The sequence below is a fragment of the Zonotrichia albicollis genome, chromosome 31 (genome assembly GCF_047830755.1).
Source record: "Zonotrichia albicollis isolate bZonAlb1 chromosome 31, bZonAlb1.hap1, whole genome shotgun sequence".
In the NCBI taxonomy this organism is placed as follows: Eukaryota; Metazoa; Chordata; class Aves; order Passeriformes; family Passerellidae; genus Zonotrichia; species Zonotrichia albicollis.
Window position 1 is genome coordinate 5,986,843 of NC_133849.1, and position 26,246 is coordinate 6,013,088.

A 26,246-nucleotide genomic window follows, 5' to 3' on the forward strand; every position below is an offset into this window, starting at 1 on the left:
TGGGGGCGGCGGCGGCGCGAGCGGAGCGCGGGAGCGGTGAGAGGGGGGAGGGGCGGGGGGAGGGGAATTTGGGGAGGGGGCGCGGGACGGAGGGGAAGGGGCGGGGCTTGGTTTGGGGAGGGGGCGGAGCCTGGTGAGATCCGGCGGGAGATCCGGGGGGTTTGGCGGGAATTTGGGGGGGTTTGGCGGGAATTGGGGGGTTCTGGCGGGAGATCCGGGGGGTTTGGCGGGAACTGGGGGGTTTGGCGGGAATTGGGGGGAATTTGGGGAGGGGGCGCGAGCGGGGGCGGAGTTTGGGGGAATTTGGGGAGGGGGCGGGGCCTGGGGCCGGGTTTGAGGAGGGGGCGGGGCCTGAGCGGAGCCGGGGCAGTTCCGGCGGGGAATTTGGGGAGGGGGCGAAATTTGGGGTGAGTTTGGGGAGGGGGCAAAATTCGGGGGCAATTTTGGGGAGGGGGCGAATTCTGGGGAGAGCTCGGGGCAGAATTTGGGGGGGTTTGGGGTTATTTGGGATTTGGGGTCAGAATTTGGGGAGGGGTCGGGTTTGGGGGCTGGGGGCGGTTTTGGGGTCAGGTTTTGGGGCTGGGGGCGGTTTTTGGGGTCCCTTTGGGGATTCTGGCCTCAGTTTGGGGTCAGGTTTTGGGGCTGGGGTCTCGGGGGGTTTTGGGCAGTTTTGGGGTCGGGTTTTGGGGCTGGGGCCGATTTTTGGGGTACTTTGGGGATTTTGGGGTGGTTTTGGGGCTTTGGGGTAATTTTGGGTGGAGTTTTGGGGCTGGGACACTTTGGGGGGTTTGGGGTCATTTTGGGGTCAGATTTTGGGGCTGGGGTCTCGGGGGGGTTTGGGGCAGTTTTGGGGTCGGGTTTTGGGGCTGGGGGCGGTTTTGGGGTCCCTTTGGGGATTTTGGGGTAATTTTGGGTGGAGTTTTGGGGCTGGGACACTTTGGGGTCACTTTGGGGGGTTTGGGGTCATTTTGGGGTCAGATTTTGGGGCTGGGGTCTCAGGGGGTTTCGGGGTCAGGATTTGGGAGGGGTTTGGGGCTGGGGGTAATTTTGGGGTTTTTGGGAGGGTTTGGGGTAAATTTGGGGGGTTGGGGTGATCTGGGGGAGTTTTGGGGGGTTTTGGGGTCAAATTTGGGGATTTTGGGGTCAAATTTTGGGAGGTTTGGGGTCAGGTTTTGGGGGGCTTAGGGTCAGTCAGGTTTTGGTGGTTTTGGGGCCAAATTTGGGGAGTTTTGGGGTCAAATTTTGGGAGTTTTGGGGTCCGGTTTAGGGAGGTTTAGGGTCAGTCAGGTTTTGGGGGTTTTGGGGTCAAATTTTGTGGGTTTTGGGGTTAAATTTGGGGGTTTTGGGGTCAAATTTTGGGAGTTTTGGGATCAGGTTTTGGGGGGTTTTGGTGTCAAATTTTGGGGGTTTTGAGATCAGGTTTTGGGGATTTTGGGATCAGGTTTTGGGGTCAAATTTTGGTGGTTTTGGGGTCAGGTTTTGGGAGCTTTGGGTTCAGGTTTTGGGGGTTTGGGGTCAGATTTTGGGTGGTTTTGGGGTCAGGTTTTGGTGGTTTTGGGGTCAAATTTGGGGATTTTGGGGTCCAGTTTAGGGGGGTTTAGGGTCAGTCAGGTTTTGGGAGTTTTGGTGTCAAATTTTGTGGGTTTTGGGGTTAAATTTGGGGGTTTTGGGGTCAAATTTTGGGAGTTTTGGGGTCAGGTTTTGAGGGGTTTTGGTGTCAAATTTTGTGGGTTTTGGGGTTAAATTTGGGGGTTTGGGGTCAGATTTTGGGTGATTTTGGGGTCAGGTTTTGAGGGGTTTTGGTGTCAAATTTTGGGGGTTTTGGGATCAGGTTTTGGGGTCAAATTTTGGGAGTTTTGGGGTCAGATTTGGGGATTTTGGGGCCAAGTTTAGGGGGGTTTTGGGGTCAAATTTTGGGGGTTTTGGGGTTTTGGGGTCAGATTTTGGGGGTTTTGGGGTCAAATTTGGGGATTTTGGGGTCCAATTTAGGGGGGTTTAGGGTCAGTCAGGTTTTGGGAGTTTTGGTGTCAAATTTTTTGGGTTTTGGGGTTAAATTTGGGGGTTTTGGGGTCCAGTTTTTGGGAGTTTTGGTGTCAAATTTTGTGGGTTTTGGGGTTAAATTTGGGGGTTTTGGGGTCAAATTTTGGGAGTTTTGGGGTCAGGTTTTGAGGGGTTTTCGTGTCAAATTTTGGGGGGTTTGGGGTCAGGTTTTGGGGTCAAATTTTGGGAGTTTTGGGGTCAGGTTTTGGGATTTTTGGGGTCAAATTTTGGCGGTTTTGGGATCAAATTTTGGTGGTTTTGGGGTCAAATTTTGGGAGTTTTGGGGTCAGGTTTTGGGGGGTTTTGGGGTCAGGTTTTTGGGGGCTTTTGGGGTCAAATTTGGGGATTTTGTAGTCCAGTTTAGGGGGCTTTAGGGTCAGTCAGGTTTTGGGTTGTGGGGTCAGGTTTTTGGGTCAAATTTTGGTGGTTTTGGGGTCAAATTTTGGGAGTTTTGGGGTCCAGTTTAGGGGGGTTTAGGGTCAGTCAGGTTTTGGGAGTTTTGGTGTCAAATTTTGTGGGTTTTGGGGTCAAATTTGGGAGTTTTGGGGTCAAATTTTGGTGGTTTTGGGGTCAATTTTTGGGGAGTTTTGGGGCCAGGTTTTGGGGATTTTGGGATCAGGTTTTGGGGTCAAATTTGGGAGTTTTGGGGTCAAATTTTGGTGGTTTTGGGGTCAATTTTTGGGGAGTTTTGGGGTCAGGTTTGGGGGATTTTGGGATCAGGTTTTGGGGGTTTGGGGTCAGATTTTGGGTGGTTTTGGGGTCAGGTTTTGAGGGGTTTTGGTGTCAAATTTTGGGCGTTTTGAGATCAAATTTGGTGGTTTGGGGGTCAAATTTGGGGGTTTTGAGATCAGGTTTTGGGGGGTTTTGGGATCAGGTTTTTGGGTCAAATTTTGGGAGTTTTGGGGTCAAATTTGGGGATTTTGGGGTCCGGTTTAGGGGGATTTAGGGTCAGTCAGATTTTGGGAGGTTTGGGGTCAGATTTGGGGTTTTGGGGTCAAATTTTGGGGTTTTTGGGGTTGGAGGTGCTTTGGGATTTTTGGGGCAATTTTGGGGGTTTCTGGCTGGGGTTGAATTTGGGGTTTTGGGGGGGATTTGGGGATTTTAGGGTCAAATTTTGGGGGGGTTTGTGCTGGGGTGATTTTGGGAATTTTGGGGTGAATTTGGGAATTTTGGGGTCGGATTTTGGGGGGTTTTGGTTGATTTGGGGCTTTTGGGACTGGGGGTAAATTTGGGGGTTTGGGGGTCAGAATTTGGGGGTTTTGGGGCTGGGGGTGAATTTGGGGTTTTGGGGTGATTTTGGGGGGATTGGGGTCGGATTTTGGAGTCAGAGTTTGGGGATTTGGGGGAATTTTTGGGGGTCCAATTTGGGTTCGGGTTTGGGGGCGATTTTGGGGTTTTTGGGGGCGATTTTGGGGTTTTTTTGGGGTTTTTGGGGGCAATTTTGGGGTTTTTGGGGTCAGATTTTGGGGGAGGGTTTGGGGTGATTCGGGGTCAGGTTTGTGGGGTTTTGGGGCTGGGGGGAATTTGAGGTTTTTGGGGTCATTTTGGAGGATTTGGGGTCAGGTTTGGGGTTTGGGGCCGTTTTGGGGCCGTTTTGGGGTCAGGTTTGGGGATTTTGGGGCCATTTTTTGTTTTGGAGGCTTTTTTGGGGTTTTGTGGCACTTTTAGGGTTTTGGGGCTTTTTTGGGGTTTTAGGGTTTTGGGGTTTTGGGGTTTTGGGGGGTTTGGGGTCGGATTTTGGGCTCAGGTTTGGGGGTTTGGGGCCATTTTAGGTTTTGGAAGCCGTTGTGTGGGGGTTTGGGGGGATTTGGGGTTTGGGGGATTTTGGGTTTTGGGGGGATTTTGGGGTTTGGGGGATTTTGGGTTTTGGGGGATTTTGGGTTTGGGGGGATTTTGGGTTTTTGGGGGGATTTTGGGGGATTTTGGGTTTGGGGGGGATTTTGGGGTTTTTGGGGTTTTTGGGGGGATTTTGGGTTTTGGGGGGATTTGGGGTTTTGGGGGGATTTTGGGTTTTGGGGGGATTTGGGGTTTTGGGGCCATTTTGGGGTTTTGGGGGGATTTTGGGTTTTGGGGGGATTTGGGGTTTTTGGGGCCATTTTGGTTTTTGGGGGGATTTTGGGTTTTGGGGGGATTTGGGGGTTTTGGGGGGATTTGGGGTTTTGGGGGGATTTGGGGTTTTTGGGGCCATTTTGGTTTTTGGGGGGATTTTGGGTTTTGGGGGGATTTGGGGGTTTTGGGGGGTTTTGGGTTTTAGGGGGATTTTGGGTTTTGGGGGATTTTGGGGTTTGGGGGATTTTGGGTTTTTGGGGGGATTTTGGGTTTGGGGGATTTTGGGGTTTGGGGGGATTTTGGGGTTTGGGGGGATTTTGGGTTTGGGGGGATTTTGGGTTTTGGGGGGATTTTGGGTTTTGGGGGATTTGGGGTTTTGGGGCCATTTTGGGGTTTGGGGGGATTTTGGGGTTTTGGGGGGATTTTGGGTTTTGGGGGATTTTGGGTTTTGGGGCCATTTTGGGTTTTGGGGGATTTTGGGTTTTGGGGGATTTTGGGTTTGGGGGGATTTTGGGTTTTGGGGGATTTTGGGTTTTGGGGGGATTTGGGGTTTTGGGGGATTTTGGGTTTTGGGGGATTTGGGGTTTTGGGGGGATTTGGGTTTTGGGGGGATTTGGGTTTTGGGGGGATTTTGGGTTTTGGGGGGATTTTGGGGTTTGGGGGGATTTTGGGGTTTTGGGGGATTTTGGGTTTTGGGGGGATTTGGGGTTTTTGGGGGGATTTGGGGTTTTGGGGGGATTTTGGGGTTTTTGGGGCCATTTTGGTTTTTGGGGGGATTTTGGGTTTTGGGGGATTTTGTGGGGTTTTTGGGGGGATTTTGGGTTTTGTGGTTTTTGGGTTTTGGGGGGATTTGGGGTTTTAGGGGGATTTGGGGTTTTGGGGGGATTTTGGGGTTTTTGGGGTTTTGGGGGGATTTGGGGTTTGGGGCCATTTTGGGTTTTGGGGGGATTTTGGGGTTTTGGGGGATTTTGGGTTTTTGGGGGGATTTTGGGTTTTGGGGGGATTTGGGGTTTTGGGGGATTTTGGGTTTTGGGGCCATTTTGGGGTTTTGGGGGGATTTGGGGTTTGGGGGATTTGGGTTTTTGGGGGGATTTTGGGTTTTGGGGCCATTTTGGGTTTTTGGGGGGATTTTGGGTTTTGGGGGGATTTTGGGTTTTGGGGATTTTGGGTTTTGGGGGGATTTTGGGGTTTTTGGGGGGTTTTGGGGTTTTTGGGTCCCTTTGGGCTCTGAGCCCTCCCCTCCCCCCAGGAGGAGCCGGCGGCCAATGAGAGCGGCCGGGGCTGTGAGTGCGGCTGGGCCATGGGGGGGATATCGCGATATGGGGGAGGGGATATCGCGATATGGGGGGATATCGCGATATGGGGAGGGGATATCGCGATATGGGGGAGGGGATATCACAATATGGGGGAGGGGATTTTGCGATATTGGGGGGGATATCATGATATGGGGGGATATCGCGATATGGGGGGGATATTGCAATATGGGGAGGGGATATCGCGATGGGGGGAGGGGATATCGCGATATGGGGGGGATATCACGATATGGGGGGAGGGATATCGCGATATGGGGGGGATATCGCGATATGGGGGGAGGGGATATCGCGATATGGGGGGATATCGCGATATGGGGAGGGGGATAGCGCGATATGCAGACTGGGATATTGTGATATGGGGAGGGAATATCGCGATATGGGGGGAGGGGGATATCGCGATATGGGGGGGGATATCGCGATATGGGGGACGGGGATATCGCGATATGGGGAGGGGATATCACAATATGGGGAGGAGGATATCGCGATATGGGGTGGGGATATCGCGATATGGAGGAGGGGGATATCGCGATATGGGGGGATATCGTGATATGGGGGGGGATATGGCAATATGGGGGGATATCGCGATATGGGAGGGGATATCGCGATATGGGAGGGGATATCGCGATATGAGGGGGATATCGCGATGTGGGGATGGGGATATCGCGATATGGGGAGGGGGATATCGCGATATGGGGGGATATTGTGATATGGGGGAGGGGGATATCGCGATATGGGGAGGGGGATATCACGATATGGGGGGGGGATATCACCATGGGGGGGTATCATGACATGGGGGATATCGCGATATGCAGACTGGGATATCGTGATATGGGGGGGACATCACAGCTTGGGAGCCATATCATGATAGGGGGGAATATCGCGATATGGGGGGGTGTATCACGATATGGGGGGGATATCACGATATGGGGGGATGTCGCGATATGGGGGAGGGGATATTGCGACATAGGGGAGGGATATCGGGATGTGGGGGAGGGGATATCGCGATATGGGGAGGGATATTGGGATGTGGGGAAGGGGATATCAGGACATGGGAGGGGTATATTGCGATACTGGGGGGATATCGTGACATGGCAGGGATATCGCGACATGGGGAGGGGGATATCGCGATATGGGAGATATCGTGACTGGGCGGGGCCGATATCGCGACAGGGCCGATATCGCGACAGGGCGGTGTTGGCAGGGCGGCTGTCGTGACACGGATATCGCGATAGTGTCGGTATGGTGACGCAGATATCGCGATAGCGACGATGGCGGGAGAGAATGTCGCGATAGCAGCGGTGTCGCGACAGGGATATCGCGATAGCACGGGCGTTACAGCATGGATATCGCGATAGTGCGGATATCGCGACAGGGATGGCGCGATAGGGCTGATATCGTGACAGGGGTATCGCGATACACCGCTATCATGACATGGATATCGCGATAGTGGGTATCGCGACAGGGATATCACGATACGGCCGCTATCGCGACAGGGATATCGCGATATGCCGAGCATTGTAACCCCACACATCAGGTTTGTCATGACACGCGGGGCTGTTGTGACAGGAATATCGCGACATGAATATCGCGATACAAATATCGCGACGGGGGCGCCGCGAGACAAAGATCGCAACGTCCATATCGCGACAGCTGGGGCTGTCACGACGTGAATATCGTGACAGGAATGTCGCGACATGGCTGTCACAGCACGGCTATCGCGACATGGAGGTCACGACATGACTGCGGCACCTCAAATATCGCGACATGAACATCGCGCTGCGACTGTCGCGACAGGGCTGTCGTGACAGGAATATCGCGACATGAGCGTTGGGACGTGAATATCGCAACAGGAATATCGTGACACGAATGTCACGACGTGAATTATCGCGATATGGATATCGTGACAGGAATATCACGACGTGACTATCGTGACATGGATATCGCGATATGAGCACGGTGACACGAATGTCACAACACAGATATCGCGACATGAGCGTTGTGACGCGAATATCGTGACACGGCTGTCGCAGCGTCGATGTCGCGATATCGGGACGTGAATATCACGACGCCGCTCTGTCACGACGTGCTGGGTTATCGTGACATGAACGTCGCGATGCCACTATCGCGACATGGCTGCTGTGACGTGGATATCGCGACATGAATATCGCGACATGGCTGTCACAGTGCAAATATCACGATATGAGCATTGCGAGGTGATATCGCGATAGGAGCGTCACGACGTCAATATCGCGACATGACTGTCGCGACACGAGCACTGTGACGTGGGCAGCGCCACGGGAATATCGCGACGCAAAGATCGTGATATGAACGTTGCGATGTGGATATCGCGACATGAGTATCGTGAGATGAATATCGCGACGTGACTTGTGATGCCAATATCGCGACGTGACTATCGCGACATGAGCGTTGTGATGTCAGTATTGCAACAGGGCTGTCACGACATGAATGTCGCGACACGGACACCACAGCGTGAACGTTGTGCCGTGAATATCGCGACATGACTATCGTGACATGGATATTCCGACTGTGGCAACACAAAAATCGTGACGGAACTGTCACGACGTGACTATCGCGACATGAATATCGCGACATGGATATCGCAGTGCGGATATCGTGACACGACTGTCGCGACAGGAATATCGCGACACAAGCACCGCATTGTGCCGGGGCTGTGTGGTGACGATGGCGACGCGCCGCTATTGCGACATGACCGCCGTGATGTGATAGCGCAGTGCGGATATCGCAACAGGAGCGTGGTGACACGCCGGTGTCGCGACGTGAATGTTGTGTCGCAGCTATCGCGACGTGCTGATATCGTGACAGCTGCTATCACGATATAGCTCTATCATGGCAGGCTGATATCATGACAGGCCGGTATCATGATATATCTCTATCGTGACAAGCTGATATTGTGAGAGGCTGGTATCGCGACAGGCTGATGTCGTGATATCCCTGTATTGTGACAGGTTGATATCGCGATATGTCCCTCTATCGCGACAGGCTGGGATCGTGATGGGCTGGTATTGCGATATCCCTCTATCTCCCCAGGCTGATATCGCGATATCCTTCTATCGCGACAGGCTGATATCGCGATAGCCCTCTATCATGACAGGCTGATATCATTATATCCCTCTATGGTGCCAGGGTGTTATCGCGATAGCCCTCTATCGCGACAGGCCGATATCACTGTATCTCTCTGTCGTGCCAGGCCGATATCACAATAGCCCTCTATCGTGACAGGCTGATATCGCGATATTCCTCTATTGTGGCAGGCCTCTGTTGCAACAGGCTGATATCGGGCCGATATCGCGATATCCCTCTATCGTGACAGGCCAATATTGCGATAGCCCTCTATTGTGCCAGGGTGATATCGCGATATCCCTCTCTCGTGACAGGCCGATGTCATGACAGGCCGATATCGCGATATCCCTCTGTCATGACAGGCCGATATCGCGATATCCCTCTATCCCCCAGGCTGATATCGCGATATCCCTCTATCACAACAGGCCGATATCGCGATATCCCTGTATCGTGACAGGCCGATATTGCGATACCCCTCTATTGTGGCAGGCTGATATCATGACGGGTCGCTATCGCAACAGGCTGGTATCGCGATATCTCGCTGTCGTGACAGGCTGGGATCGTGATGGGCTGGTATCACGATACGCCTCTATCGTGACAGGCTGATACTGTGCTATCCCCATATTGTGCCAGGCCCATATCGCAATATCCCTCTATTGTGCCAGGCTGATATCGCGATATCCCTCTATTGCGATAGGCCAATATCGCGATATCCCTCTATTGTGCCAGGCTGATATCACAATATCCCTCTATCGCGACAGGCCGATATTGCTGCTATCGTGGCAGGCCAGTGTCGCGATATCCCGCTGTCGCGATAGGCCGGTATCATGACAGATGCAGTGAGCTGGGTCATTCATATCAATGGCAATGGCAATGCCAATACCAATATCAATGTCAATATCAACGGCAATGTCAATGCCAATATCAATATCAATGGCAATGGCAATATCAATATCAATGTCAATGGCAATATCAATATCAATATCAATATCAATGTCAACGTCAATGTCAATATCAATATAAATGGCAATGTCAATGGCAATATCAATATCAATATCAATACGAATATCAATGTCAATATCAATGTCAATATCAATATCAATGTCAATATCAATATCGTGATTGATGACATGGATGGCATTGAGCCTTCCATTAATCTGTTTAATATCATTAATATCAATATCAATATCAATGTCAATATCAATATCAATGTCAATATCAATGTCAATATCAATATCAATATCAATATCGTGATTGATGACGTGGATGGCATTGAGCCTTCCATTAATCAGTTCATTATCACTAATATCAATATCAGTATCAATGTCGTTATTGATGACATGCATGAGGGGATTGAGTCATTCATTGGTCAGTTTAATATCATTAATATCAACATCAATATCAATATCGTTATTGATGACATGCTTGGGATCGAGTCATTCATTAGCCAGTTTAATATCATTAATATCAATATCAATATCAATATCTTTAGTGATGGCACGGATGGCATTGAGCCGTTCATTAGTCAGTTTAATATCACTAATATCAATATCAATATCACTATCAATATCAATATTGTTATTGATGACATGCATGGGATCGAGTCATTCATTGATCAGTTTAATATCGTTAATATCAACATCAATATCATTATTGATGACACAGATGGGATTGAGCCGTTCATTGGTCAGTTTAATATCAATAACATTACTATCAATATCAATATCAATATCAATATCAATATCGATATCGTTATTGATGACGTGGATGAGGGGATTGAGCCCTTCATTGGCCAGTTTAATATCATTAATATCAATATCAATATCAATATCAATATCAATGTCAATATCGATATCGTTATTGATGACGTGGATGAGGGGATTGAGCCCTTCATTGGCCAGTTTAATATCATTAATATCAATATCAATATCAATATTGTTGTTGATAACATGGATGGGATTGAGCCTTTCATTAGTTTAATATCATTAATATTACTATTAACATGAATATCAATATCAATATCAATATCAATATCAATATCAATATCAATATCAATATCAATATCGTTATTGATGACGTGGATGAGGGGATTGAGCCCTTCATTGGTCAGTTTAATATCATCAATATCAATATTGATATCAATATCAATATTGATGACACAGATGGGATTGAGCCTTGCATTGGTCAGTTTAATATCATTAATATTACTATTAACATGAATATCAATATCAATATCAATATCAATATCAATATCAATATTGTTATTGATGACATGCATGAGGGGATAGAGCCCTTCATTGGTCAGTTTAATATCATCAATATCAATATTGATATCAATATCAATATTGATGACACAGATGGGATTGAGCCTTGCATTGGTCAGTTTAATATCATTAATATTACTATTAATATGAATATGAATATCAATATCAATATCAATATCAATATCAATATCAATATTGTTATTGATGACGTGGATGAGGGGATCGAGCCATTCATTGGTCAGTTTAATATCATTAATATCAATATTGATATCAATATCATTATTGATGACACAGATGGGATTGAGCCTTGCATTGGTCAGTTTAATATCATTAACATTACTATCAATATCAATATCAATATCAATATCAATGTCAGTATCGTTATTGATGACACGGATGGGATTGAGCCATTCATTGGTCAGTTTAATGTCATTATTATTACTATCAATATCAATATCAATATCAATATCGATATCGATATCAATATCGTTATTGATGACGTGGATGAGGGGATCGAGCCCTTCATTGGTCAGTTTAATATCATTAATATCAATATCGATATCAATATCAATATTGTTATTGATGGCATGGATGGAATTGAGCCTTTCATTAATCAGTTTAATATCATTAATATTACTATTAATATCAATATCATTACAGATGACCCGGAGGAGGGGAATGAGTCTTTCATTAATCAGTTTAATATCATTAATATTACTGTTAATATCAATATCATTACAGATGACCTGGAGGAGGGGATTGAGTCTTTCATTAGTAAGTTCAATATCAATATCAATATCCATATCAATATCCATATCAATACCATTATTGATGACATGCATTCGGGGATTGAGTCGTTCATTGGTCAGTTTAGTATCGTTAATATCAATATTGATATCATTAATAATGATACTAATATCAGTAAATTTAATATCATAATATCAATATCAATACCAATATCATTATTGATTATGTGCATGGGGGATGGTGTCATTCATTGGTCATTTAATATCATTAATACTACTATTAATATTAATATTAATATTAATATTAATATTAACATTAATACTAATATTAATATTAATATTGATATTGATATTAATATTAATATGGTTAGTGATGATGTGGATTAGGGGATTGTGTTGGTCATCAGTAATTTTAATATAACTAATATTAATATCAATATCAATATAATAATTATTGATGGCCTGCAGGAGGGGATGGTGCCGTCCATCAGTATATTTAATATCATTAATATTCATCTTAATATTGTTATTAATGACACAGACAAGGGGATGGCGTTGTCTGTCAGTAAATTTAATGTCATTAATAATAATATTAATATTACTATAATTATTGATGACTTGGAGGAGGGGATGGCACTGTCCATCAGTAAATTTTATATCATTAATAATATTATTAATATGACTATAATTATTATGTTGGTCATTAGTTTAATATCAATAATATCAATATGGTTATTAATGACACAGATGAGGGGGTGGTGTTGTCCATCAGGAAATTTCATATCATTAATAATAATATTAATCAAATTATTGATGAGCTGCAGGAGGGGCTGGTGCTGTCCATCAGTCTAATATCTAATATCATTAATAATAATATTAATCAAATTATTGATGAGCTGCAAGAGGGGCTGGTGCTGTCAGTACATTTAATATCATTAATATTAATATTAATCAAATTATTGATGAGCTGCAGGAGGGGCTGGTGCTGTCCATCAGTCTAATATCTAATATCATTAATAATAATATTAATCAAATTATTGATGAGCTGCAGGAGGGGCTGGTGCTGTCCATCAGGAAATTTAATATCATTAATAATAATATTAATCAAATGATTGATGACCTGCAGGAGGGGCTGGTGCTGTCCATCAGTCACTCTAATATCATTAATAATAATATTAATCAAATGATTGATGAGCTGCAGGAGGGGCTGGTGCTGTCCATCAGTCACTCTAATATCATTAATAATAATATTAATCAAATGATTGATGAGCTGCAGGAGGGGCTGGTGCTGTCCATCAGTCACTCTAATATCATTAATAATAATATTAATCAAATGATTGATGAGCTGCAGGAGGGGCTGGTGCTGTCCATCAGTCACTCTAATATCATTAATATTCATGTTAATATGGTTATTAATGACAGGGAGGGGGGGATGGTGCTGTCAGTAAATTAATTATCATTAATATTAATATAATTATTGATGACCTGGAGGAGGGGATGGAGCCTTTCATTAGTCAGTTTATTATCAATAATAATAATAATGATATTAATATCAATATCATTATTGATGACCTGGTTGAGGGGATGGCATCGTCCATCAATAAATTTAATATCATTAATATCAATATCAATATCAATATGGTTATTGATGACATGAATGGGGGATCGAGTGGTTCATTAGTTGGTTTAATCGAGTTTAATATCAATAATATCAATATTGTTATTGATGAGCTGGATGAGGGGCTGGTGCTGTCAGTAAATTTAATATCACCAATATTAATATTAATATTAATATCGATACAATTATTGATGAGCTGGAGGAGGGAATGGCACCATCCATCAGTCAATTTAATATCAATAATATCAATATGGGTATTGATGAGCTGGATGAGGGGCTGGCACTGTCAGTAAATTTAATATCAATAATATTAATATTAATATTAATATCGATACAATTATTGATGAGCTGGAGGAGGGAATGGCACCATCCATCAGTCAATTTAATATCAATAATATCAATATTGTTATTGATGAGCTGGATGAGGGGCTGGCACCGTCTGTCAGTAAATTTAATATCATTAATATTAATGTTAATATTAATATTAATATTAATGTTAATATCGATATAATTATTGATGAGCTGTCCGTCCGTCCCTCTGCGGGTGATACCGGGCTGGGAATTCTGGGAATTCCTGAAAATTCCTGAAAATGATGGGATTTCTGGGAATTGTGGGAATTGTCGGAATTCTGGGAATTCTGGGATTCTGGGAATTTCCTGAATTCTGGGATTTCTGAGAATTCTGGGAATTGGCTGAATTCTGGGAATTCCCTGGATTCTGTCATTCTGTGAATTCTCGAAATTCTGGGATTCTGGGAATTCTGGGATTTCTGGGAATTGTGTGAATTGTCTGAATTTTGGGAATTCTGTGATTCTGGGAATTGTCCGAATTCTGGGAATTGTCTGAATTCTGGGATTCTGGGAATTCCCTGGATTCTGTCATTCTGGGAATTCTCTGAATTCTGGGAATTCTGGGATTCTGGGAATTCTGGGATTCTGGGAATTCCCTGAATTCTGTCATTCTGTGAATTCTCCGAATTCTGGGATTTCTGGGATTTCTGGGAATTGTGTGAATTGTCTGAATTTTGGGAATTCTGTGATTCTGGGAATTGTCCGAATTCTGGGATTCTGGGAATTCCCTGGATTCTGTCATTCTGGGATTCTGGGAATTCTGTGAATTCTGGAATTTCTGGGATTTCTGGGAATTCTGGGAATTCCCTGAATTCTGAGAGTTCTGTGATTCTGGGAATTGTGTGAATTGTCTGAATTCTGAGAATTCTGGAAATTCCCTGAACTCCGTGATTCTGGGAATTCTGGGATTTCTGGGATTTCTGGGAATTTCCTGAATTCTGGGATTTCTGAGAATTCTGGGAATTGTCCGAATTCTGGGAATTCCCTGGATTCTGTCATTCTGTGAATTCTCCGAATTCTGGGATTCTGGGATTTCTGGCAATTGTGTGAATTGTCTGAATTCTGGGAATTCTGGGAATTCTGGGAATTGTCAGAATTCTGGGATTCTGGGAATTCTGGCATTCGCGACAGGCCGCTATCGTGACAGGCCGGTATCACCAATATCACGACAGGCCGGTGTCACCGCTGTTGTGACAGGCCTCTGTCGCTGCTATCGCAACAGGCCAATATTGCTGCTGTCGTGACAGGCCGATATCGCGATGGGCTGCTGTCGTGACAGGCCGATATCACGACAGGCCAGAATCACCACAGTTAGGACTGGTCTCTGTCGCTGCTATCACGACAGGCCGGTGTCACCGCTGTTGTGACGGGCCTCTGTCGCTGCTATCGCGACAGGCCAAGGTTGCTGCTGTCACGACAGGGCTCTGTTGCAACAGGCCGCTATCGCGACAGATCAATATCGCTGCTGTCGCGACAGGCCGATCTCACGGCAGGCCGCTGTCGCAATGGGCCGATATCGCCGCTATCGTGACAGGCTGGTACTGTGACAGCAGCGATCACGACAGGCTGTGATTGCCACTGGCATGACAGGCTGCTATCGCGACAGGCCGCTGTTGTGACAGGCCGATATCGCTGCTATCGTGACAGGCCAATATCACAACAAGCCAGTATTGCTGCTGTGGTCACAGGCTGGTGTCGGCAATATTGTATCAGGCTGATATCGCGACAGGGCACTATCGTGACAGGCCGCTAGCACCGCTATCGTGACAGGCTGATATCGCTGCTGTGGCCACAGGGTGCTGTCGTGACAGGCCGCCATTGCTGCTGTCGCGACAGGCTGATGGCAGGGCTGGCTGATACTGCCTGGATTGAGATGGGCTGATGTCACGACAGGGCAACAATGTCGTGACAGGCCACTATTGTGACGGGCTGGTGTCACCACTATCGTGACAGGCCGATATTGCCGATATCATGACAAGCCGATATCCCCCCCCTCTCTCTCTCTCTCTCTCAGGCGCTGTCGCTGCTGCTGCTGCCGGGGCTGGGCCGGAGGGGGACGGCGACAGGGACGGTGACAGGGACAGGGACAGCAGCCACGGCCACCAAGGGCACCGCGGCCATGGAGGGCACAGCAGGGACAGCACCGGGCGGCAGCTGCGGCACCGGGAACGGCACCGGCGGTGGCACCACGGGTGACAAAGGGGACAGAGGGGACAGAGGGGACACCGCCGGGGACACCGGGGAGGTCTCGGCCGCCTTCGTCACCTGCCCCAACCTCAGCGTGGCCACCGAGCTGGCCAGGTGACACCAATGGGGACACCGAGGGGACACTGGGGGGGACAATGGGGACACCAAGCTGGCCAGGTGACAATGGGGACACTGAGGTGACAATGGGGACACTGAGTGGGCCAGGTGACACCATGGGGACAATGAGGACACCAAGCTGCCAGGTGACAATGGGGACACTGATGGGACAGTGGGGACACCGAGCTGGGCAGGTGACAGTGGGGACACCGAGGGGACACTGAGGGGACACCGAGCTGGTCAGGGGACAGTGGGGGGACACCAGGGTGGCACTGTCCCCAGGGGTGGCTGGGAGAGGTGACACTGTCCCAGGGGTGACACTGTCCCTAGCAGGGGGTGGCACAGGTGGCACTCAGGTGACACACACAGGTGACACACAGTGACACAGGGTGACACAGGGTGACAGGTGACACAGGAGGTGACACACACAGGTGACACACACAGGTGACACTGTCCCTGTCCCCAGGTCCCTGGTGCAGCAGCGTTTGGGTGGGGTTGGTGACACACAGGTGACACACACAGGTGACACAGGGGATGACACAGGTGACACAGGGGATGGCACAGGTGACACTCAGGTGACACACAGGTGACACTGTCCCTGTCCCCAGGTCCCTGGTGCAGAACCGTTTGGCCGCCTGTGTCAACATCATCCCTGGAGTGACCTCGGTGTGAGTGGGGACAGTGGGGACAATGGGGACAGCGGGGACAGCGGGGACAGAGGGGGGCAATGGGGACAATGGGGACAGAGGGGGGACAGCGGGGACAGAGGGGGGACAGCGGGGACACAGGGGGGACACTGGGGACAGTGGGGACATTCAGGGACACCAGGAGGGACTGGGGACAGAGGGAACATTGGGGGACGGGGGGACACTGGGGACACTGAGGGGCAGGGACAGGGAGGCCAGAGGGACATTGGGGACAGCAGGGACAGCATGGGGACATTGGGGGCGCCACGGTGACACTGGGGACAGGGGGACAGAGGGGGGACATTGAGGGGCAGGGGGGAAAGCAGGGTCGGGGGGACATTGGGGACAGAGAGGGGACAGCTGGGACAGAGGAGGGACATTGGGGACATTGAGGGCGTTGGGGACACTGAGGGACACCGAGGGACATTGGGGGTGATGCTGAGGGACACCAAGGACATTGGGGACAGGGACATTGGGGGATTGGGGGACATTGGGGGGTTGGGGACAGGGAACAGCAGGGGGACACTGGGGACATTGGGGGGGGGGGAACTGGGGACAGTGGGGACATGGACAGGGGACAGCAGGGGGACATTGGGGACATTGGGGGCACCAGGGTGACATTGGGTACATTGAGGCCAGGGGGACATTGGGGACAGCACGGGTGACATTGGGGACACTGGGGACAAGGGGACAGGGGGGACAGGGGGGACAGGGACAGCATGGGGACATTGGGGACAGTGAGGGTGACACTGAAGAGACTTTGGGGACATCGGGGACATCGGGGATTGAGGGACAGTGGGGGACATTGGGGGGGGCACAGGGGACAGTGGGGACAGGGGGACATTGGGGACATTGGGGGGACATCGGGGGGACATTGGGGGATTGAAGGTGTTGGGGACACGGGCACAGGGCGGTGCCACCGCGCTGTCCCCACTGTCCCCACTGTCCCCATGTCCCACTGTCCCCACTGTCCCCACTGTCCCCATGTCCCCATGTCCCCACTGTCCCCACTGTCCCCATTGTCCCCATGTCCCCACTGTCCCCATGTCCCCACTGTCCCACTGTCCCCATGTCCCACTGTCCCCATGTCCCCATGTCCCCATGTCCCACTGTCCCCATGTCCCCACTGTCCTCATGTCCCACTGTCCCCATGTCCCCATGTCCCCATGTCCCACTGTCCCCATGTCCCACTGTCCCCATGTCCCACTGTCCCCACTGTCCCCATGTCCCCATGTCCCCATGTCCCACTGTCCCCATGTCCCACTGTCCCCACTGTCCCCACTGTCCCACTGTCCCCATGTCCCACTGTCCCCATGTCCCCATGTCCCACTGTCCCCCATGTCCCCATGTCCCCATGTCCCACTGTCCCCACTGTCCCCACTGTCCCCACTGTCCCCACTGTCCCCACTGTCCCCATGTCCCACTGTCCCCACTGTCCCCATGTCCCCATGTCCCACTGTCCCCACTGTCCCCATGTCCCACTGTCCCCACTGTCCCCATGTCCCCATGTCCCACTGTCCCCACTGTCCCCATGTCCCACTGTCCCCATGTCCCCACTGTCCCCATGTCCCCACTGTCCCCACTGTCCCCATGTCCCACTGTCCCCATGTCCCCATGTCCCCACTGTCCCCACTGTCCCCATGTCCCCACTGTCCCACTGTCCCCACTGTCCCCACTGTCCCCATGTCCCCACTGTCCCCATGTCCCCATGTCCCCATGTCCCCACTGTCCCCATGTCCCCATGTCCCCAGGTACACGTGGCAGGGCAAGCTGGAGGAGGACAGCGAGGTCCTGCTGGTGAGTGACGGCACCGATGTCCCCAAATGTCCCCGGGGTGTCCCCAGTGTCCCCGCATTGTCTCCAGTGTCCCCAATCCCCTGCAACGTCCCCAGTGATGTCCCCCAATGTCCCCTCAATGTCCCCAACACCCCCAGTCTCCCTGGGGTGTCCCCCCCCAGTGTCCCCAATGTCCCCAGTGTGTCCCCAGTGTCCCCAATGTCCCCAGTGTCCCCATGGTGCCTCTGTGGTGTCCCTGATGTCCCCAAGTGTTTCCAAGGTGTCCCCAAAGTGTCCCCGAGGTCCCCACAATGTCCCAAGAGTGTCCTTGGGGTGTCCCCAAATGTCCCCAATTCCACAATGTCCCCAGTGATGTCCCCAATGTCCCTGAAATGTGCCCTCGCTGTCCCCAGTGTTCCCCAATGTCCCCCACTGTCCCTAAAGTGTCCCCAAGGTGTTCTCTCAATGTCCCCAGTGATGTCCTCTCACTGTCCCCTCACTGTCCCTAATGTCCCCAGTGTCCCCGAAATGTCCCTGGGGTGTCCCCAATGTCCCCAGTGATGCCCCCCCACTGTCCCCAATCTCCCCAATGTCCCCAGGGTGTCCCACAATGTCCCCACAATGTCCCCAGTGATGTCCCCGAATGTCCTCAAGGTGTCCCCAATGTCCCCAGTGATGTCCCCGAATGTCCCCAAGGTGTCCCCAGTGTCTCCAACCCCCCCAGTGTCCCCCATGTCCCCCCAGTGATGTCCCCACTGTCTCCCAGTGTCCCCAAGGTGTCCCCGGTGGTGTCCCCAATGTCCCCTGCAATGTCCACAGTGTTGTCCCCCAGTGTCCCTTTACTGTCCCCCATGTGTCCCCAATGCCCTGGTGTCCCCAATGTCCCCAATGTGCCCCAGTGTCCCCACTGTCTCCAATGTCCCCAACACCCACAATGTCCCCCATGTCCCTTCAGTTTCCCCCAATGTCCCCAATGTCCCCTCACTGTCCCCACTGTCCCCAATCCTCTCAATGTCCCCACAACCCCCTCAGTGATGTCCCCAACACCCACAATGTCCCCAAGGTGTCCCCATTGATGTCCCCAATGTCCCCAAGGTGTCCCCAACATCCCCAGTGTCCCCAATGTCCCCCATGTCCCTTCCATTTCCCCCGATGTCCCCAATGTCCCCTCACTGTCCCCAATGTGCCCAGTGATGTCTCCCCTTGTCCCCAGTGTCCCCAATGTCCTCTCAATGTCCCCAATCCCCCAGTGATGTCCCCAATATTCCCAGGGTGTCCCCAATCCCCCCAATGATGTCCCCAAGGTGTCCCCAGTGTCCCCATGATGTCCCCCAATGTCCCCCAAGGTGTCCCCAATGTCCCCATTGTTCTCCCCAATGTCCCCAAAGTGTCCCCAAAGTGTCCCCAATGTCCCAGTGTCCCCAAGACCCACAATGTCCCCTGTGTCCCCATTGATGTCCCCAATGTGTCCCCAGTGTCCCAAAGGTCCCCGGTGTCCCCAGTGATGTCCCCAAGGTGTCCCCAGTGTCACCCCCAATGTCCCCAAGGTGTCCCCAGTGTCCCAAATCCTCCCAATAGTGTCCCCATTGTCCCCAATGTCTCCCCCCAGTGATGTCCCCTCTGTCCCCTCACTGTCCCCATTGATGTCCCCAATGTGTCCCCATTGATGTCCCCACTGTCCCCAACACCCACAATGTCCCCATTGATGTCCCCAATGATGTCCCCAACGTCTCCTGTGTGTCCCCAACATCCCCAATGTCCCCAAGGTGTCCCACTGTCCCCAAGATGTCCCCAAGGTGTCCCCTGTGTGTCCCCAATGTGTCCCCATTGTGTCCCCAGATGATCAAGACCCGCAGCTCCCGGGTGCCGGCGCTGAGCGACTTCGTGCGGTGGGGACGGGAACGGGGAATGGGGGGATTTGGGGGGGTCCTGGGGGGTTTGGGGGGTCTTGGGTGGGCTGGGGGCAGATTTTGGGGGGTCCTCCGTGGGATTTGGGGGGTCCTTGAGGGATTTTGGGGGGTCCTTGGGAGGTCCCAGGGGGGATTTTGGGGGGTCCTTGGGGATTTTGGGGGATCTTTGGGGTATTTGGGGGTCCTGGGGGGGATTAGGGCAGATTTTGGGGGGTCCTGCGGGGGATTTGGGGGTCCTTAGGGGGGTCCTTGGGGGGTCCTCCCTGGGATTTTGGGGGGTCCCAGGGGAATTCTGGGGGGTCCTGGGGGATTTCTGGGGACTCTGGGGGGGATTGAGTGGGGATTTGGGGGTCCCAGGTGGGATTTGAGGGGTCTTGGGGGGATTTGGGGGCTCCCAGAGCTGTTTTGGGGGGTCCTTGGGGGATCTGGGGGGATCTTGGGTGGGCTTGGGTGGGATCTTGGGGGCAAATTTGGGGGGTCCAGAGGGGATTTGGGGGGTCCTTGAGGGATTTTGGGGGGAATTTGGGGGTCCCAGGTGGGATTTTGGGGGGTCCTTGGGGGATTTTGGCGTTTTTGGGGGGTCTTTGGGGTATTTGGGGATCCTGGGTGGGATTTTGGGGGGTCCTTGAGGGATCTTGGGGGATCTTTGGGGTATTTGGGGGTCCTGGGGGGGTTAGGGCAGATTTTGGGGGGGTCCTGCGGGGGATTTGGGGGTCCTTGGGGGGGTCCTTGGGGAATTTGGGAGGTCCTGCGGGATTTTGGGGGATCCCAGGGCTGTTTTGGGGGTCCCAGGTGGGATTTTGGGGGATCTTGGATGGGCTTGGGGCAGATTTTGGGGAGTCCTCAGTGGGATGTGAGGGGTCCTGGGGGATTTTGGGGGGTCCTGGGGGGCTTTGGGGGAGATTTGGGGGTCCCAGGGGGGTTTTGGGGGGTCCTGGGGGAGGGATTGGGGGAATTTTGGGGAGGAATCTTGGGAGATTTGGGGGTCCCAGGTGGGATTTTTGGGGGGTCTAGGGGGATTTGGGGGGTCTTGGGTGGGCTTGGGGCAGATTTGGGGGGTCCTCCGTGGGCGTTGGGGGGGTCCCAGGTGGGATTTTGGGGGTCCCAGGTGGGATTTGAGGGGTCCTGGGGGGATTTGGGGGCTCCCAGAGCTGTTTTGGGGGGTCCTTGGGGGATCTGGGGGGATCTTGGGTGGGCTTGGGGCAAATTTGGGGGGTCCTTGAGGGATTTTGGAGTGGTCCCAGGGGTGTTTTGGGGGGTCCTGGGGATTTTTGGGGACTCTGGGGAGGATTGAGGGGGAATTTGGGGGTCCCAGGGGGGTTTGGGGGGAATCTTGGGCAATTTGGGAGTTCCAGGTGGGATTCTGGGGGGTCCTTGAGGGGCTTGGGGGGATCTTGGATGGGCTTGGGGCAGATTTGGGGGGTCCTCAGTGGGAATGTGAGGGGTCCTGGGGGATTTTGGGGGGCCCTTGGGGGGATTTTGGGGGTCCCAGGGGGAGGGATTGGGGGGTTTGGGGAGGAATCTTGGGGGATTTGGGGGTCCCAGGTGGGATTTTTGGGGGGTCTTGGGGGATTTTAGGGGGATTTGGGGGGATCTTAGGTGGGCTGGGGGCAGATTTGGGGGGTCCAGAGGGGATTTTGGGGGTCCTTGAGGGATTTTGGGGGGTCCTTGGGGGGTCCCAGCTGGGATTTGGGGGGGTCCTTGAGAGATCTTGGGGGATCTTTGGGGTATTTGGTGGTCCTTGGGGGGGTCCTTGGGGAATTTGGGGGGTCCCAGGTGGGATTTTGGGGGGGTCCCAGGTGGGATTTTGGGGCGTCCTTGGGGGATTTTGGGGGGTCTTTGGGGTATTTGGGGGTCCTGGGGGGGATTAGGGCAGATTTTGGGGGGTCCTGCAGGGGATTTGGGGGTCCTTAGGGGGGTCCTTGGGGAATTTGGGGGGTCCTGGGGGATTTTAGGGGATCCCAGGGCTGTTTTGGGGGTTCCAGGTGGGATTTTGGGGGATATTGGATGGGCTTGGGGCAGATTTTGGGGAGTCCTCAGTGGGATGTGAGGGGTCCTGGGGGATTTTGGGGGGTCCTGGGGGGCTTTGGGGGAGATTTGGGGGTCCCAGGGGGGTTTTGGGGGGTCCTGGGGGAGGGATTGGGGGAATTTTGGGGAGGAATCTTGGGGGATTTGGGGGTCCCAGGTGGGATTTTTGGGGGGTCTAGGGGATTTGGGGGGTCTTGGGTGGGCTTGGGGAAAATTTGGGGGGTCCTCAGTGGGATTTGGGGGCTCCTTGAGGGATTTTGGGGGGTCCTTGGGGGGTCCCAGGTGGGATTTTGGGGGGTCCTTGGGGGGATTTTGGGGTCTTTGGGGTATTTGGGGGTCCTGGGGGGGATTAGGGCAGATTTTGGGGGGTCCTGAGGGGGATTTGGGGGGGTCCCAGGTGGGATTTGAGGGGTCCTGGGGAATTTTTGGGGACTCTGGGGGGGATTGAGGGGGAATTTGGGGGTCCCAGGGGGGTTTTGGGGGGTCCTGGGGAGGGATTGGGGGGGTTTGGGGGTCCCAGGTGGGAATTTGGGGGGTCCTGGGGATTAGGGGGGATCTGGGGGGTCCCGAGTGGGCTTGGGGCAGATTTGGGGGTCCTTAGTGGGATTTGGGGGGTCCCAGGGGTGTTTTGGGGGAGTCCTGGGGAGATTTGGGGGGGTCCAAAGGGGATTTTGGGGGGTCCTCCCTGGGATTTGGGGGGGTCCCAGGGGTGTTTTGGGGGGTCTTGGGGGATTTTTGGGGACTCTGGGGGGGATTGAGGGGGGAATTTGGGGGTCCCAGGGGGTTTTGGGGGGTTTGGGGGGGATCTTGGGGGATTTGGGGCAGATTTTGGGGGTCCTCAGTGGGATTTGGGGGGTCCCAGGGGTGTTTGGGGGTTCCTGGGAAGTTTGGGGGTCCCAGATGGGATTTAGGGGGGTCCTGGGGGATTTTGGGGTCCCCAGGGCAGTTTTGGGGGTCCTGGGGGATTTTGGGGTCCCAGAGGAGATTTTGGGGGAGATCTTTGGGATTTTGGGGTTCCCAAGTGGGATTTTGAGGATTTTGGGGTTCCGAGATGATTTTGGGGTTCCTGAGTTTGGTTTTGGGGTCCCCCAGGTGTCCCCACCCCCACGAGATGCCCTGGGAGGATTTTGGGGTTCCCGGGGCCGTTTTTGGGGGGGATTTTGGGGGCGATTGTTGGGATTTTGAGAGGGATTTTGGGTTTTTTGTGTTCCTGAGTTGGGATTTTTGGGGTCCCCAAGGCAGTTTTGGGGGAGACCTTTGGGATTTGGGGGATTTTTGAGTTCCTCAGTTGGGTTTTGGGGTTCCTGAGATTATTTTGGGGTTCCCGAGTTGGATTTTGGGGTTCCCGGGGCCGTTTTTGGGAGGGATATTTGGGATTTTGAGGGGGATTTTTGGTGATTTTGGGGTTTTTGGGTTCCCGAGTTGGATTTTGGGGTTTTTGGGGTTCCTGAGGTGATTTTGGGATTCCTGAGTTGGGTTTTGGTACCCAGAAGCCCTCAACCCCTGAGAGGTGCCCGAGGGGGTTTGGGAGCTGGTTTTGGGTGGGATTTGGGGATTTTGGGAGGGATTTTTGGGATTTTGGTGGGGGATTTTGGGAGGGATTTTGGTGGGGATTTTTGGGATTTTGGTGGAGATTTTTGGGATTTTTGGGGATTTTGGTGGGGATTTTTGGGGATTTTTGGGGATTTTGGGAGGGATTTTTGAGATTTTGGTGGGGATTTTGGTGGGGATTTTGGGGATTTTGGTGGGGATTTTGGAGATTTTGGTGGGGATTTTTGTGGGGGATTTTTGGGATTGTGGTGGGGATTTTTAGATTTTGGTGGGGATTTTGGTGGGGATTTTTTGGGATTTTGGTGGGGATTTTTTGGGATTTTGGTGGGGATTTTGGGGATTTTGGGGGGGATTTTTGGGATTTTGGTGGGGGATTTTTAGATTTTGGTGGGGATTTTGGAGATTTTGGTGGGGATTTTGGAGATTTTGGTGGGGATTTTGGCGATTTTGGTGGGGGATATTTGGGATTTTGGTGGGGATTTTTGGGATTTTGGGGTGAGCGGGTCTGTTCGGTGTCCCCAGGAGCCAGCACCCGTACGAGGTGCCCGAGGGGGTTTGGGAGCTGGTTTTGGGTGGGATTTTGGGATTTTGGTGGGGATTTTTGGGATTTTGGTGGGGATTTTGAGATTTTTGTGGGGATTTTTGGGATTTTGGGGTGACGGGGTCTGTTTGGTATCCCCAGGAGCCAGCACCCGTACGAGGTGCCCGAGGTGGTTTGGGAGCTGGTTTTGGGGTGGGATTTTGGGATTTTTGGGATTTTGGGGTGATCAGGGTCTGTTCGGTGTCCCCAGGAGCCAGCACCCGTACGAGGTGCCCGAGGTGGTGGCGCTGTCGGTGGCGCAGGGGAACCCCCCGTACCTGCGCTGGGTGCGCGACAGCGTCCCACCATGAGGCGCCCCAAAAACAGCCAAAAAACGGCCCCAAAACACCCGAAAAACTGCCCAAAAGCAGCCCCTGCGACACCCCAAAAACGGCCCCAAAACACCCCCAAGACATCCCAAAAATGGCACAAAAACACCCCAAAAACGGCCCCAAAACACCCCCAAGACATCCCAAAAATGGCACAAAAACACCCCAAAAACGGCCAAAAAACACCCCAAATCCCCCCCGAGACACCCCAAAAACTGCACAAAAACAGCCAAAAACCACCCCAAAAACAGCCCCAAATCCCCCACTGAGGCACCCTAAAAACGGCCCAAAAATGGCCCAAAACCCACCCCCGAAACACCCCAAAAACAGCCCAAAACACCGCCGAGACACCCCAAAAACCGCCCTTGAGGCACCCCAAAAACGGCACAAAAATGGCCTAAAAACAGCCCCAAATCCTCCCCCTGAGACACCCCAAAAACAGCCCCTGAGACACCCCAAAACCGGCCAAAAAACACCCCAAAAACGGCCCCAAATCCCCCTTGAGACACCCCAAAAATGGCCCAAAAACGGCCCCAAAACCGCCCCCAAGACACCCCAAAAACTGCTCCTCAGACACCCCCGAGACACCCCAAAAACAGCCCCAAAACCGGCCCAAAAACCGCCCGAGACACCCCAAAAATGGCCCAAAAACAGCCCCAAATCCCCCCCAGAGACACCCCAAAATCTGCACAAAAACACCCCAAAACCAGCCCCAAGTACCCCCAAATCCACCCCCCAAAAAATCCCAAAATACAAAAAAATCCCCCCAAAACCTCCCAAAAATCCCCCATAAAACCCCAACAAATCCCCAAAAAAATTCCCCACAAAAAACCCCAAATCCCCCCAAAATCCCCAAAAATTTCCCCAGAGTCCCCCCAAAACCACCCTAATTCCCCCAAAACCCCAAAAAGCCTCCCCCAAAATCCCCCAGAAATTCCCCTCAAAAAATCTCAATAATCAAAAAAAAACCCTCCCAAAGATTCCCTAAAAATCCCCCCAATAAACAAAAACTCCAAAAAATCCCCACAAAACCCCCCCAAAAAAATCCCCCAAACATTTCCCAAAAATGCCCCCTAAAACCCCAAAAATGCCCCCATAATCCCTCCCAAAAAATCCCAAATGCCCCCAAAATCCCCCTAAACCCCCCAAAAAATCCTCCAAAACCCCACCAAAAGTCCCCCTGAAATCCCCCCCAAAAAACCCCAAATCCCCCCCAAAAAAACCTCAAAAATTTCCCCAAATCCCCCCAAAAATCCCACAAAAAATCCCCCAAAATCTCCTAAAAATTCCCCCCAAAAAAGCCCCAAAATTTCTACAAAAATCGCAAAAAAACCCAAAATTCCCCCAAAACTTTGGGGGGACCCCAAAATGCGCAGGGGGGGAGGGGCTGGGTGCGGCAATAAAGAGCAGAAACCCCAAATTTGGGGGGATTCCTTTGGGGCGGGGGGACCCCGAAATTTGGGGGGGGGAAGGGGGAACCCAAAAAAAGGGGGAGGGAACCCCAAAATTTTGGGGGGAATTAAGGGGGCGACCCCAAAATTTGGGGGGAATTAAGATGGGGGAACCCCAAAATTTGGGGGGAAAAAGGGGTGGGGACCC

The 26,246-nt window shown here is 51.6% G+C and overlaps 1 protein-coding gene across 1 annotated transcript; it reads left to right on the forward strand.

The window, feature by feature from the left end:
• Positions 1 to 344: 344 nt before the first annotated feature.
• CUTA (cutA divalent cation tolerance homolog) lies at positions 345 to 26,016 on the forward strand. Its single transcript, XM_074530083.1, has 7 exons — positions 345 to 407; positions 5,339 to 5,372; positions 15,498 to 15,784; positions 16,396 to 16,455; positions 18,225 to 18,270; positions 20,089 to 20,138; positions 24,530 to 26,016. Exons 2-7 carry the CDS (start codon positions 5,355 to 5,357, stop codon positions 24,627 to 24,629), a joined length of 561 nt encoding a protein of 186 aa, XP_074386184.1. The 5' UTR covers positions 345 to 407; positions 5,339 to 5,354; the 3' UTR covers positions 24,630 to 26,016.
• Positions 26,017 to 26,246: the final 230 nt, after the last annotated feature.